The 14,038-nt window shown below is 36.7% G+C and overlaps 1 protein-coding gene across 1 annotated transcript in view; it reads right to left on the minus strand.

Annotated features, from left to right (window-relative positions):
* The window catches only part of LOC131681610 (solute carrier organic anion transporter family member 4A1), a 104,517-nt gene extending 96,142 nt beyond the window's left edge, over positions 1–8,375 (minus strand). The window contains exons 1-2 of the mRNA XM_058962504.1: positions 8,229–8,375; positions 6,908–8,168 (exon numbers count right to left, since the gene is read on the minus strand). Coding sequence (XP_058818487.1) covers positions 6,908–7,226 — 319 coding nt within the window. The 5' untranslated portion in view covers positions 7,227–8,168; positions 8,229–8,375. The remainder of the gene's footprint in view (positions 1–6,907; positions 8,169–8,228) is intronic.
* Between the last annotated feature and the right edge of the window lie 5,663 nt (positions 8,376–14,038).

Below are 14,038 nucleotides of genomic sequence, written 5' to 3' on the forward strand. Positions count from 1 at the left end.
CTCTGTGACAGAATTTTATTATTTTGGCTCGTCATAATTCAAAAAAATGCGGTTCCGGTGTTGCTACCACCGCACAGTGGCGGATCTTCAAACAAAAGTCGGACAAAACCTCAAATGTTACCTAATTTGGCTGAAAATCACAAGTTAAGCTAATTTTGAGGTGCTGAGCTCATTTTTGATGTTAAAAGTCGTAAAATATTCAATGCATTTTTCCATACAGTGTCATTGAACCTTTCTTATGACTATTATCCCGTTTTCAAGATAGATTTTCCGGTAATGTTCACAAATATCAGCAATATCATAAAAAATTAAGAACACTACTTTAAATCCACTGTATAACGTGTTGGTTTACTGTAGATTGTCTAACTATTTCACACAAAACACCATGCGCCTCCATATCAGCAACAAAGCTTCAAAATCTCCTTAAATCTTTTTGCGCACCTAGGTGCAGATTGAGACCATCATATTCGAAAAGTAGAGGGTATTTCCCATAGAATGTATTCTAAGGACCGCTTTCTCCAGTGAGTGAAGATTTTGAATGGCAATCGCACAGGATGGGACAAAATTGTATGTCCCTTCAAACTCGTATCCTTTAGCAGTATTGCTGTGTTGGAGTTGTTCTTCACAAGGTTCGTACCGCGCGTCATGTTTTGCACTAAATAAAAGCAATTAGGCCATTGTAGTAATAAGACCGCGAGTGGGAAGTACGCAGAGAATCAAAATCTAATCAAAGCCGCTCTAAGCACTTTTTTACAGAAATACTAAAGAAAGCGAAGTCTCACCACGACAAATCGTTATGCTCTCTTGGATCGGGAAGAGTATGACTCTGAAGATCCCCATCGTGACACATTTGTTACTACTCCTAAAAACTGTAGTCGAACGAGATTTATTTGTTAAGGTAAAACATTTGTTATGAACGACCGAATATAACAGCTACAGGAAGCGCTGACACAAAACCAAAGCAAACAGCTCCAGGTATTGAAAAATTGAGAGCTTCCAGCGCACAGTGGATCCACTGGATGCAAAAGCTGGACAAAACCTCAAAAGTAGTTTAAAATGTCTGAAAATATCATCTAAAGATAATTTTGGTGCGCTGAACTCGATTTTGATTAAATTGGGTTGCTAAAATGAAAATTAGACACCCTAGGGTGGTTCTAAAAGTTTTTTTTTTATTTCGCGCAAGTGAATTTTATTAACTTCTCATAACAGATACTTCGTAAGTGAACAGAAACATTTTGATTTCCTTGGGTAGTCCTTAGTAACGATTTAGATAGGGTGGTTCCAATTTATCGAAATCTGGTGAATAAAAAATGATGTAATTTTATAAATTTGTTTGTAGATCTTCAGTCCAATCTGAATACCATCGTAGAAAAAATAATCCCTTCATAGCACTTTTTTTACTTATTTATAAACGTATGCGTTTAGAATAGTCATAAAAGATAGCACATCTTAAGGTGTTTGATAGAATGCCTTAAATTTTTATTGGTTTATTTATTTATAGTTATCGCCAAAGCTATTAAAACATGACAGGTTTATTTGATTTTGATGAAGATCTCAAATCATGCTCTACTATGCTCTATTCACTGTTGCTCACACGATGCATACTGCAGCTAAGCCGCTCAATACTTTTCCATTGATTTGCAATTCCAATGATGATATGAATATCTCTCCTTCTGGGTACTGACTTGGTTTTGCGTACGAAAACATCCTGAGCATTTTTACTATATATGTTTTATTCCTCAGAATTTTACACGTTGAATAAGATACATTTTATGAAAATTGATTGAAGAATAATAGAGATATATGCATGAGAAAATGATAAAATTTAATATGACTGACAAAAAGCCCTATAACCCCAACTTCTCGTATTCGGACTAAGGTCAAAAGGGTTCCGTTCGATTTCTGAGATTTTTTCACATTAGAAAAACTACAAAATATGTATGATTCGCATCACGGAGCAGAAAAATCATTAAAAATAGGGGATTTTGGGGCCAAAATGACCCAGTACCCCACTTTCCCGTATTTTTCTAGAAACAAATATATCTCCATTCAAATACTAAGATTATTTCCTTCCAAAAGAGGCATAAATTTTAATTTTCTGATTGCTACTTCAAAAGTTATTGCATTTAATGTATTTTTCCTCCTTATTTCCCCATAGTACCAATTTCAAAAAATTTCAAGCGAGGTGGGCGGGGGTCTAAAATTGTCCAAATGATGTGAAATTTGGCATCTGAGCTTACTTTGACATTTGTCACAATATGAGAGGGGGGGCCTTTGAGAATTCAAAAAAAATTTTTTTTTGCGATGCCCTACTAGCCAATAACTAAAAATCGGGTAAAAAAGAACACTTCTCACACTCACGTGTTTACTTTACATCGGTAACCAGTAAAGCTAACGACCAATAGATAAGAGATAGGATTCATGGAAAGATATAATAATAGTTGCAGTTAGTTTGCCTCGTTGACTTGTATTTATTTGAATTTTTCTATTCTGCAGATAACTGTGAAAACGTAGAAACAAGAGTCATAGTTGCAAAACGGTTAAGGCATACTTATATTTGTATCAAGGAAATCGCCCCAAACCCTGAATTTACAAGCAGTGTTTAGAAAAGAAATCCACCGGTGAAAAATAATGCAAAGCTTCAGTCTGCTTCCTCATCTCGTACAGATCAGAAGCCAAAAAGCGACCTGCTTGCGAACAGCACACAAACAAAAAATACTACCCGCGCCGCGCCGCTCTAACGTGTACGTGTAGCATATAGACACAGGAAAGTTCCGTTGCAGCTAACTGCGAGTGAAATGAGTGAACAACAAAATAAATTTCGCCCATTACGGGAGAACACAATCGCGATTGATTTTTCGCAAACCCGTCTTAGACCTTCAGTGCGCGAGGTGGAACAATTGGTCAAGGTGAAAATGGAACTTGATCTTACAGAGATATCACACGTCCAGCTTCACCACACCAGGAATGTAGTACTAATAACGTTCAACTCCTTAGCCGAGGCAGAAAGCTTCGTAGCAAAGAACAACATGCAACATGACGTCGAATATGAAAACGTCAAAACCAAGATCCCCGTGTATATGGACCTTGATCTAACGGAAATTCGCCTCCATGATCTGGCACCTCGTACTAGCACGGATTATATTAAAAGATTCATGTCGAAGTATGGAGAAGTGGAATCCGTCTCTAACGACACTTGGAGAAACTTTTTCCCTGGCATTCTCAACGGTGTTCGGGTTGTGCGAATGCGGCTGTACCAACCTATACCATCTTACTTGACTTTCGAGGGCAGATCATCTCAAGGTGTTAACTACATACAAAGAACCCTATGCACATACCCTGGGCAGGCGCCCACGTGTCAGTTCTGTAATCAGACTGCACACTACGGTAAGCCATGCGCCAAAACAACTAAAGAAAACTCATCTTCAACCACCACTACCAAACAACCTTCAACATTTGCTGATACACAACAAACAGCCGGCCAACAAATGAATGCCGGACAAACAATATTCCACGGCATCCCAAAGCCAATACTCACTGTACGCAGGGATGTAATAAACAAGAAAGAAGACGGCTATATCAAAGTCACTCGAAAACACAAAAAGCACCAAAAATCTAACAGCGACAACCATTCTAGTGATGACGATGTGGACACAAACACAAGCGAGGGGGAAGGCAGACAGATTGATCAGCAAGCAGCAGAAGGTACACCCGACCATCGCTCACCACCGAGAAAGAAAGTCAACACAAGAAACGGAAAGCAGTGCACCCAGGATAGTCGACAAAAATAATGTTCGATGGTTTATATATATTTTGATATCTATTTTGAATGAAATTTTGAATTTGTAATTTTTGAAATGTACATTATTTTCAAAAAGGCGAATGACCCTCGAGGTTAAAGCCTTAATAAATAAACAACAAACAACAAATGCAAAGCTTCATGAAATCAAAAAATACCATGCGTCTCCATTAAAAAAACTAATTTTACAAATGTCCAAATATCAACCTTTGGCGCAAAACGGCGCAAGATGGGAGTATGATTTTTGAAAACTAGATAAAATTATACGTCAGTTGTACTAGATGAGATCCTTCAACACGGTTTTACCGATAAAGAGATGACACTCTGAATGTAAATAAGTCCGCGTTAAACAACATAGTTATAATGATTCTATTGGTAACTTTTTAAATACTCATTATTTCTCAAATCGAAATACACCATTGAATTCCTGAGATGATTTTCTATTAGAAACGCCTATATGTGTTGTTAAATTAACGTTGTAGTACCTATTGGAGCGAGATGAATTAGAATGAACAAAAACTTTTTGTCACTCAAATTCTTGCAACTTTTCAAGACCTTGTACGGTTCAAAAAAATGTAGCACTTATATTTTTCAATCGATTGACTCAAAAATTTGGCGAATACAGCTTTAGGTAATGTACATTTAGAAAAAAATATAAAAGGTGTGAAAATCGACAATAAATTTTGGAGGTTTTGGCCGGCCCGGCCCCACTGTGCAGCGTTTCAAGAAATACCAAAAAGGGTTATCTTCTCGTTGATAAACGATCCAACTTTCTTCATGGTCTTTGCTACAATTTTAGAGAGGTGGCCTGCTTTACTGCCCATGATCAAATATTTGTCCCTTTTTTGTTGCTATGCAACTATGAAAACGAGCGTTAAGTTTGCAACAATTTTCGCTATTTTCAATTGTAAGTCATTGCAGTTCGTTATTTAATCTTCTATCAACTTTAGATTTGATTTCAATGCTATTTATTGTGAATGAATCTAGTCCCATTCAGATAGGGCCGTTGTGTACTCTTTTGACACTGTTGGTGGAATTTCAGTTTAGTGTCCCATTTTCAATTCGTCTCACGAACAGTAATTTAGCGTGCATAGCGCATTTATCCTACATATTGTAATATTTATCCTTACTTATTTTATACAGCAGATTTCAGCGTGCCTCTAAGCTTGGCGCCCTTGACGGGGGTCAACCTGACCAATCAAGCACTACAGGTTGGCATAGCCCATTGGCCAACCAGCTCAATGAACATTTTGTAGCTGGTTTGCTTCGTACCGTATCGTACTTTGTTCGACCGAAAACCCGAGCCTGCCAGAATACATCTCTGAATTTCTTTGCTGGTGGGCTCATCGGCGGTCACCATGGTCACCATACAATTCTCCGGTAAAATCTCTTCCTCTTAAGTCTTCTAAATCACCCAGTGGAGTGCTCTACCCAATTACCTCCTCTGTCACACGGCAGTTAATCTTATTATTCTTCAACCATATGATTTACTTCGATAATGTAACATGACGTTACAACGCGTGATAAATTAGAACTTTCAATGTATTTCAATAAAAGTCAAGTCATCAAATTCTAGTATATTCAGTTTATGTTGATTGAATCTTTCGTGAAATTTTGTCTACTTTCCGAATCTGTAAAAAGTTTTGATGTAGGCGTTCATTTGATAAAGTTATAACATATTTGTCGAATGAAGATTCGTCAAATCGTTGTAACGTCACGAAAGAATGTGTCATAGTGTCATTAACCCATATACTTGGTTCGAAACCACGATGTACGAAATAGAGTCAAAATAGGCTCTACTGCCATAACAGGCACTTTTCCCTATCTGAAAACCAAAACAAAGTCATGTGGCCTTAAAGAGTGGTTCATTATATGATTATAAATATTTTATGTTATTATATTAGAATGAATAGGAGACCCGGGGCTATTAAGACAGTGGGGTTAATTCGGACCCCCTCGATTTCTCAGAAAATGGTAAGACTGACGTACATATTCGTGGAACCGTTATTCTAAAACATTAATTTTGACAGCTGCATCTAATTCTTTGGACTTTTTAGAAAGGAGATACGTGTTTCATTTTTTTGCCATCCTCAAAACAAAATCATTATAATTATTAAACCGTGATTAAAGCAACAAATAAAAATGTAAAAATGACAGGTAAGTGTTTTGGAAAGCTTGAGGCTCCTATTTTATGGAATGATTTTTGTTTGGGTGAAAACACAGATATTTACAAGACGCTAACCACTTTTGTGCGAAATGAGCGTACGGGGCTATTCGGACCCCCCATTCCATCAACCACCATTCAGCGGCTCGCGGCAGCCCACACAATCGCACACGTCACAGCAAAGAAAATACATTATGCATCAATCGACAACTGTGACTAACCAGATTAAGTTTATGTAACGCAATTTATATTTTTTTACTTCTTAAGGAGTTTCTCTAATAAATATTTCATAGGTAAACATAATTCCATTGCAAAAAAAAAATTAAACAGAATTGACGGTCTGAATTACCCCGTAGAGAGGTCCGAATTACAGCTACATTGTAAAAGGATGAAAAACGTAGAGTTTTGCAAGTTGTCGCTTTGCTGGACTGGTCCAAAGAAATTTTTATGGCACCAAAATGTAGCTGAGATTTCAAACTAACAATTACAACCTTTAACCGGTATTTTTTTACATCCATCCACCTAAAAGAGCGATTAGGTTGGTTGGTCCGAATAACCCCGGGCTCCCCTACATATTGTATTTTTGGTTGGCATAGAAGATACAACTGGTCACAGCTATGCAATTAACGATATTTTCTACGTTAAACTTACGAATTTGTCGAAGAAAAAGGAAAAATATCTATACAAATTTAGGTTGCATAATTTATATTCATTTGGTGTTTAAAATTGCACAGGTCTTCGCTTTTATTTTAAAATAATTGACATGATAAATATATTGTTGCTAAGTTTTCCTTCATCGGGTAGACAACTCCATTTTGCTCAATGAAAATTATTGAAAGAATAAATCGACGAAAAATCTAAGTGAAAATGTGGATAGATTAGTCGCTTAATATCGATAAAAATTTTCATGCAACGCATTTTTTAATTCATACATTCATACACACCTTGCACAGCACCGGCCCAGCAAAGCCAAAATAACGCCCACTTTGGAGTCATGAATCTCTGAATCCAGTGCGGTCGCACGCTAAACCATCCACAATAAAATGCGGGTTCCTGTTCTTGTACTCCTTCAGCACTTTTCTGCCCATTGATACCAGCCTCGACGCTGCCAGTAAACAGTTCCTTATTGGTTAAACTCGACCCATCCATGCTGGAGCTACCAGTCTTCGAAATTGACTCTGTCAAGGTCAACGCCAGGTTGGTGTCCAAAGAGAAGCCGGTCCTATTTTCTTCAATTATGCCATCCAAACTTGTTGATGACATGGTGGCAGATTCTTTTTCAATTGACACAGTGTGTCCGTAATCGGCTGCACCAATTAGTATTCCAACCAGCAACAAAAATTACTCAGCGTGAGCGACTGTTTAGGCCAATCGGTTCTACGCTTTGATTTTGATTGGACGCGATACAGTTTACACTTCAATTAGTATTTACAACTACAAACATTTTGTCTCAAGGATGTATGGTTCATGGACACCGTTTGGCAGCGATATATTAGGCAAACCTCATAACTCTGCAGCAGACCATAATCCTACGAATGCGTCCTGCTGAGCTACGATAATCCTCTGATAATGGCCAGCAGACGACCGACTTCTGGCAAGGCTTATAAATCACCTCGCCTGTCACTGGTGTCTCATTTAAATTATCACTTTTTGCAGTACCACCCGTTGAAGTCTGGCCGAGCCGGTTCAATGTTGTTAAGTTTACGTAAAATTATGCAAAGTCCAGCTCAATCATAACACAATGCAAACACCTCGGCGGCATAGATTATGTGCACTTTGAATAATAATAAAATAGAGCTCTCTCCCTGTCAATGTTGAGCACGCCTGCCGGTTGCCAACATTCTATGCAGCTCGCGGTATATCACTGTGAATCGTCCCCGATCTACGGATATTGTTATTTTTTTCCTCTACAACGTGACTTCCGTCCAATTAAAAACTTCTTCGCCGCGCAAACTAACCTACAATACGAACGTCTGAATGGGATTTTTAAAGTCCGCACACACACGACGGTAGCTGCCGCTGCTAATCACTGCGATCGTGAAGATCATCAAACAAAAGACATCACTGATTAGAGTAAGAGCATCCCACTCGGATATGAACTGGCGACAGGTTCAACAACATGAGATGCAAGTGATAAAACCGACACTCCCGCACTTCACTTCCTCTATGGACTCCAAAACGCCCACTCCAGGTTACCACGACCACCTGTGAGCACAGAAAGGAATCACGGTTAACCCTCTTACACACGGTAAAGTAGCTCTTTACCATAGAAGATATCCCCTGACAAACTGCCCGAAGGACTGAGGCTGCACGCGCGCGAGATGTTACCGCCAGCACGGCCAAACGGAAACTAAACGGAAGAAATATACGCCGGAATGCTTATGGCGGAATCGTCGTGGCCCAACTGTTGAAATAGAGGGTCTATCACGTACTCAAACAGTGGGTGGGCAAAGCGCCGGGGTTGCATAGGTACATCCTACGATTTCATTCAAGACGATAAGCACGGTTGCACAAGGTACAGCCAGTACTCGGGGAAGTATTGTGCACGCTTAATACAAATGAAGTACTGCATTCAATTAACTTACTTCACAATCAAAATTTTTTTTTGGGTTCATTATTTTGAAAAACTCATGCCGTCATCGGAGGCTACTTTGCGCCAAAATTAGGATTTTTGTACAATAAACTCAAGAACTAACCTCAAATTTGCAACGGTATGACGTTTTACATATGGCAGAAATACCTCCATAGATAGTAAAAAGCACTTTTTGAAAATCAAGATTGAACGTAACATATAAAGGACTGTAATAATAAATCATGTAAACTTCTTGATTTATTATTAGGGATTTTGCTCGTTATTTATGTATGAATGTAAATGAATGTCGTGCTCGCAAAAATAAAAGGCCTTTGTAAAAAACTGCGTAACACGCATCCAGCATTAATTGCCCTTTTTGCCAATAATCGTTTATGTCATCCTCCTAGTGAGAGAAAGTCATCCTACGTTTGTCCAATGCTTTGGATGTTTACTCAATGAACGCCCGATATCCTCAACTAGGCGTTGCTGTCAAGCTAGCGTAAACGATTATTGTCAAAAAGGGGCAATGAAACGTATTTCGAACTAAACAATTTAGACCGCCATTATGGCACGTAAAAATCTGGATACTTTTTCATTGAGCCTTATGATTTAGTTCACCTTGTTTTGGAATTTTTTTTCGAAGTATTTTCAATTGTATTCGCGTACAAAGGCATTTCCGACAAAATGCGAATTTGTTATATTTAATGGGTACGTCAGTCCATCCATCTTTGATGAGATATCCATTTCCAATGTACTGAGGAGCGTTTTTTTATATTTACACCATTGCAAGAACAATATCATTCATATTCTCAACTTGCAAATTATCGATTACTGTTTTTAATTCAAAAGTGTGAAACAAGTAGGCGAACGAAAATCTGCTTTGAATTAGAATCAGAATAGGAGTAAAGTTTAGAACAAATATATAGACATGCCAAACAATCACAGATACGAGTAAACAGTATGAACACAAATAATTGCATTACATTTCCAGGTTAATTTTACGTAATCAATCTCGTCTTGTCTAACAACTTGATTAATATATCACATTTTTCCAAGAGAATTTAATTTAAGTTACAATGGTTTTTGCGTATATTTTATGTTTCAATTTCATCGCCTGCTACGATTACTTGCCAACATTCTCTTAAACCTACTTATATCCAATTTTTATATTCGGTTTGAGCCAGCGAATAATACTATCATATAGTGTGTTGGGCCCTTTGCCACTTTCGGTCAGATTCGTCAGATACGCTAATATCTTTTTGAAAACTACCAAAATCATCTTCCGTTTTTCGATGGCACCATAGTGATGGAAATCTGAAATTTTTTCTCCAAATTTTTTGATTCTTACACTATTTTTATATTCGGTTTGGGCCAGCGAATAATACTATCGTATAGTGTGTTGGGCCCTTTGCCACTTTCGGTCAGATTCATCAGATACGCTAATATCTTTTTGAGATCTACCAAAATCATCTTCCGTTTTTCGATGGCACCATAGTGATGGAAATCTGAAATTTTTTCTCCAAATTTTTTGATTCTTACACTATTTTTAATACTTTCACATGGTTGAACGATTTGGCTTAAATTTGAGACATAGATCTCAAGGTGGCATAGATGCTGAGGATCATTTTTTGATTATCCTACGCTACAGTAGTCTATACCTGTTCATTTTTAGAGGCCCCTTAGCTCAGTTATAGCCCGGGGCTCCGAGTGGTCATAAGACGGCCCTGTCTTAAATTTAACCTAGAAGCTCAAACATCATTAATTTTGGCGTAAAGTAGCCCCGTGGCGTAAAGTGGACCCCGTTGACGGTAAGGGAGCCCGGGACTAGTTGGCGGTTGGGGTAAGTTGGCGGAACCCCCTTTTCTCCGTTTCAATTAGACACAAAGCGCTGTCTCTCGTTGTGTACCTCAAGTAATGTGAAACGCATTATCCAATGTGTTTTTGTTGTGAAACATTATGTTTTGTAGAAGCTGTGGGCGATATTGTGTTTTTGAGCAAACTCTGTAAATTTTCTTAATTTTAAACATTTTGTGTTATTTAAGGTGGTTTTCAATCTATTCCCCGAACCATTATACTTTTCGATAGTGCGTGAAAAGAGCTTTCAGCATCCGTATAGATGTTATACCTATTCATACCCAAAAGTAATTTTTTAAATCCTTTTTTATAATATATGCGGTTGGGGTAAGTTGGCGGTAACGCACACGGGGCAAGTTGGCGATACTATTTATAGTGCAAAAATAGTCATCATATATTTTTATTTCTGGAATTCACTCCAAAGTAAGAGAAACTTTTTCTTGTGTCTCTAGTGAACGCAGAGGACAATTATTTCAGCCAATCGCCTGAAGAATTTCGAAAATTTGCTTTTGAATATGGAGTACGCGTCGAAGTCAAAATGGCGGGGTATTGAGACTGTAATATAATGAAAAGTATCGAATACTATACAGTTTTATTGAAAAGACAATCGGCACATTTCATATGGACCACTTATGTAATTGTATTTCCATTGGATTGCTTATTTTCTGGCACTCCGCCAACTTACCCCATACATACTGCCAACTTATCCCGAGGCTGTGGTAAGTTGGCGGCTTTTCCGCGTCACATGTTTTTGTCTCTAGAAATGAAGACAACGTATCAAACAATTTAATAAAATTCAGAGATGTTGCCAGCAGTCTACCCTTTCATGCAACGTGTTCTATTTTGCAAGATCTACTAAAATCAAAGCGGTAAAAAATGAAAACTGAAAACACCGCCAACTAGGCCCGGTCTCCCCTAATTCAGAACTGATTGTTATATGTTTCTCTTTTCATTATTTGATAGTAAATACAATCAGAAATACACATGTCAAATTTCAGACCAAAATTCGGAAAAATTGTGGTAGATACGAAGTTTTTCGTTACATCATGCTGTACCTGCGCCTTATGTGATTCAAAATTTCATGAAAGTTTGAATCTACGTAATGGCATAAAGCATTGATCTGGCATTGGAACTCTCACTCACTCACACGAGGAGAAGCTTATCCGATGTTCACCTTTTCCGAGATGAATCGCAAAATTTTCGGTTTCCACAAATAGCATGAGAATAATTTTCCCGATAAAATTTAAAGAACCGGAGAAAATGATATATTTTTTAATTTCGTGGAAATCAATAAACGTGTCAAAATATACACTTCATTTCCAAGAAAAACAACAAAGAAGTACGATAGACTTGTTTTTCTGTGTTTTTGAATCGCACCAGCAGGGCGGCGAGCACAAAACGGATACCGTGATCTTAATTATTAGAACGCAGTTGAAAAAATACTTTGTTAGAATCGGATATGTTTCCTCCGGTTTTTATATTGAAGGATGTACGAAGCTTAAATCCGATTTTTACATTCTAAAATATTTGAAGCGGGTTTTACGAACAATGTACTGTCCTTACGATTTTTATTTTCAGTAGCTCAGATGAAGAACCGAAAATAAAAATCGCAACAGCAAAACATGTTTCGTAAAACCCGCCTTAATGATATTAAAATATATAAATCAGATATAAACTTCAACCGTAAAATAGGACTGAGGCTCTTCGATGTATTTTGTTCCTGTAAAAAAACCCTTCAGTATAAAAGCCTGAAAAATAAATCTTGATTGTTCCGGATTTTCCTGTAAACCAATAATAATTTTAAAACAGTTTTAATAAAGCAGGTTTATCCTTTTAAGCGATTCTTATAATGAAGGATCTCAGTTCGAATTTTATGTTTGAAGTTTATATCCGGTTTCTACTGTCTAATATATTTATAGCGGTAATCTTGAAGCTAGTTGGTACCGCCGCACGGTATTATCTTTGATTTTAGGCCTGAGTTAATATCAACAGTGAATTTTCAATTAACTTCATTGTACGGTTTTTTAACATTGCCGTGTATTGCCGATCAGAACGCAATAATGCAAATGGCAGCATACCAGAAGAAGACAAAAATATGCAAAAAATTATCATGTCGAAGAGAGGATTGAAAATAATGAAATCTAGAGAAAATTTTCAATAGGACGTAAGTAACATTGAGAGCCTCTCTTTGTTTACTTTCTCTTTCGTTTATTACGACGTTACTACAACACTTTGCACTAATTTTCCAGTACATATCGAAAGCCGACGGTTTTTACTAGAATATTATGCAAAGAGTAGAGTAGTAAATGTTGAAATGGCCGAGTAATGAACAGAAGAGAAAGACCCCAAAGAGAATCTCTCATTGTTACTTACGTCCTATTGTAAATTTTCTCTAGATTTGATTATTTTCAATGCTCTCTTCGGCTTTCTTCTGGATAAATATGGCTCTCTTTGTTCGCAATAAAGATGACAATAAATAAACTAGTTTTATCAGGTAGGAAAGATATATCTACCCGCATTTCGACTTCCTCGTTCTTTCCTTCTCTCTACACGCTTGATTCCAATTGCACCTCAAAGGGTTACAGTAGAGCACGATTGAATAAATTGAATCGATTCGTATCCATATTCAGATCAAAGTTGTTTTTGCGAATTAGAAATAGAACTGCAATAAGAATTGTTTTAATTCGTTTCTTTTTGCATATTGCTATGAGAATCGGACACATACTTTCATGAATTATTGCCTATATATCTATCGTATCATACATCAAAGAAAGTAAATGACGAAAGAAAATAGTTGTTCTAGGGGATAGATCCAAATAAATGATAATCGGATATGAATCGTAAAATGCAATATCTTATGAATTTTCTCATTTACACTCGTGGTTAACAAATTGAATCAGAATGTTAACAGCTTACAAATTGGCTCCGTAAATACCATACAATAAGATTAAATATCAGAAATATGTGAATTGTTCAATAAGAATAAACTCACATAAAACATCCAAATACAAAATATTTTGAAATAGATCGCAAATGCATCGGTGATCGATTTATTTGTATCTATTGTTGGTATATGCTTCAATAGTTCTGAACCACCGGTACATATATCTACTCTACCTATCTACTTTTCCAAAATATACCTTTCCAAAATATACTTTGAGCCGCGAATCAGAAAATAATACGACATGGATTTGGAATACTAACTCGTCAGATTATAATATTAATTACTCTAGAAATAATTAAACAGATATATGATTCTGTCAGTTGGTGTAATGATCAATTGATTATAAGTTTGTTTAAAGCGGAATTACGTATAAATGGCACAAATAGATATAGGATTTCGTAAAAATATATTATTAGGATACTTAAAACTTTCATTTCTGTTTCAATATACTTATTATTTTATTCAAAAATTGTAAAAATTTTGTTAGCAAATAAAATTGTTTCAATCTGCATTGATGCATTACAGAAATATATCAATATTCTCTGTCTGCCACAGTGTAAACAAAAATATGAAATATAACGCTTGTGAATGATCATTCAGTCAAAGTTTAATTTTTTGTTTGACCTTTATTTACTTTTTATTTAAGCCTGAAAAAACATGTACAATTTTAATTAGCAGAGTGTGATCGTGTTCAATTAGAATGAC

The sequence above is a fragment of the Topomyia yanbarensis genome, chromosome 2 (genome assembly GCF_030247195.1).
Source record: "Topomyia yanbarensis strain Yona2022 chromosome 2, ASM3024719v1, whole genome shotgun sequence".
NCBI classification, from domain to species: Eukaryota; Metazoa; Arthropoda; class Insecta; order Diptera; family Culicidae; genus Topomyia; species Topomyia yanbarensis.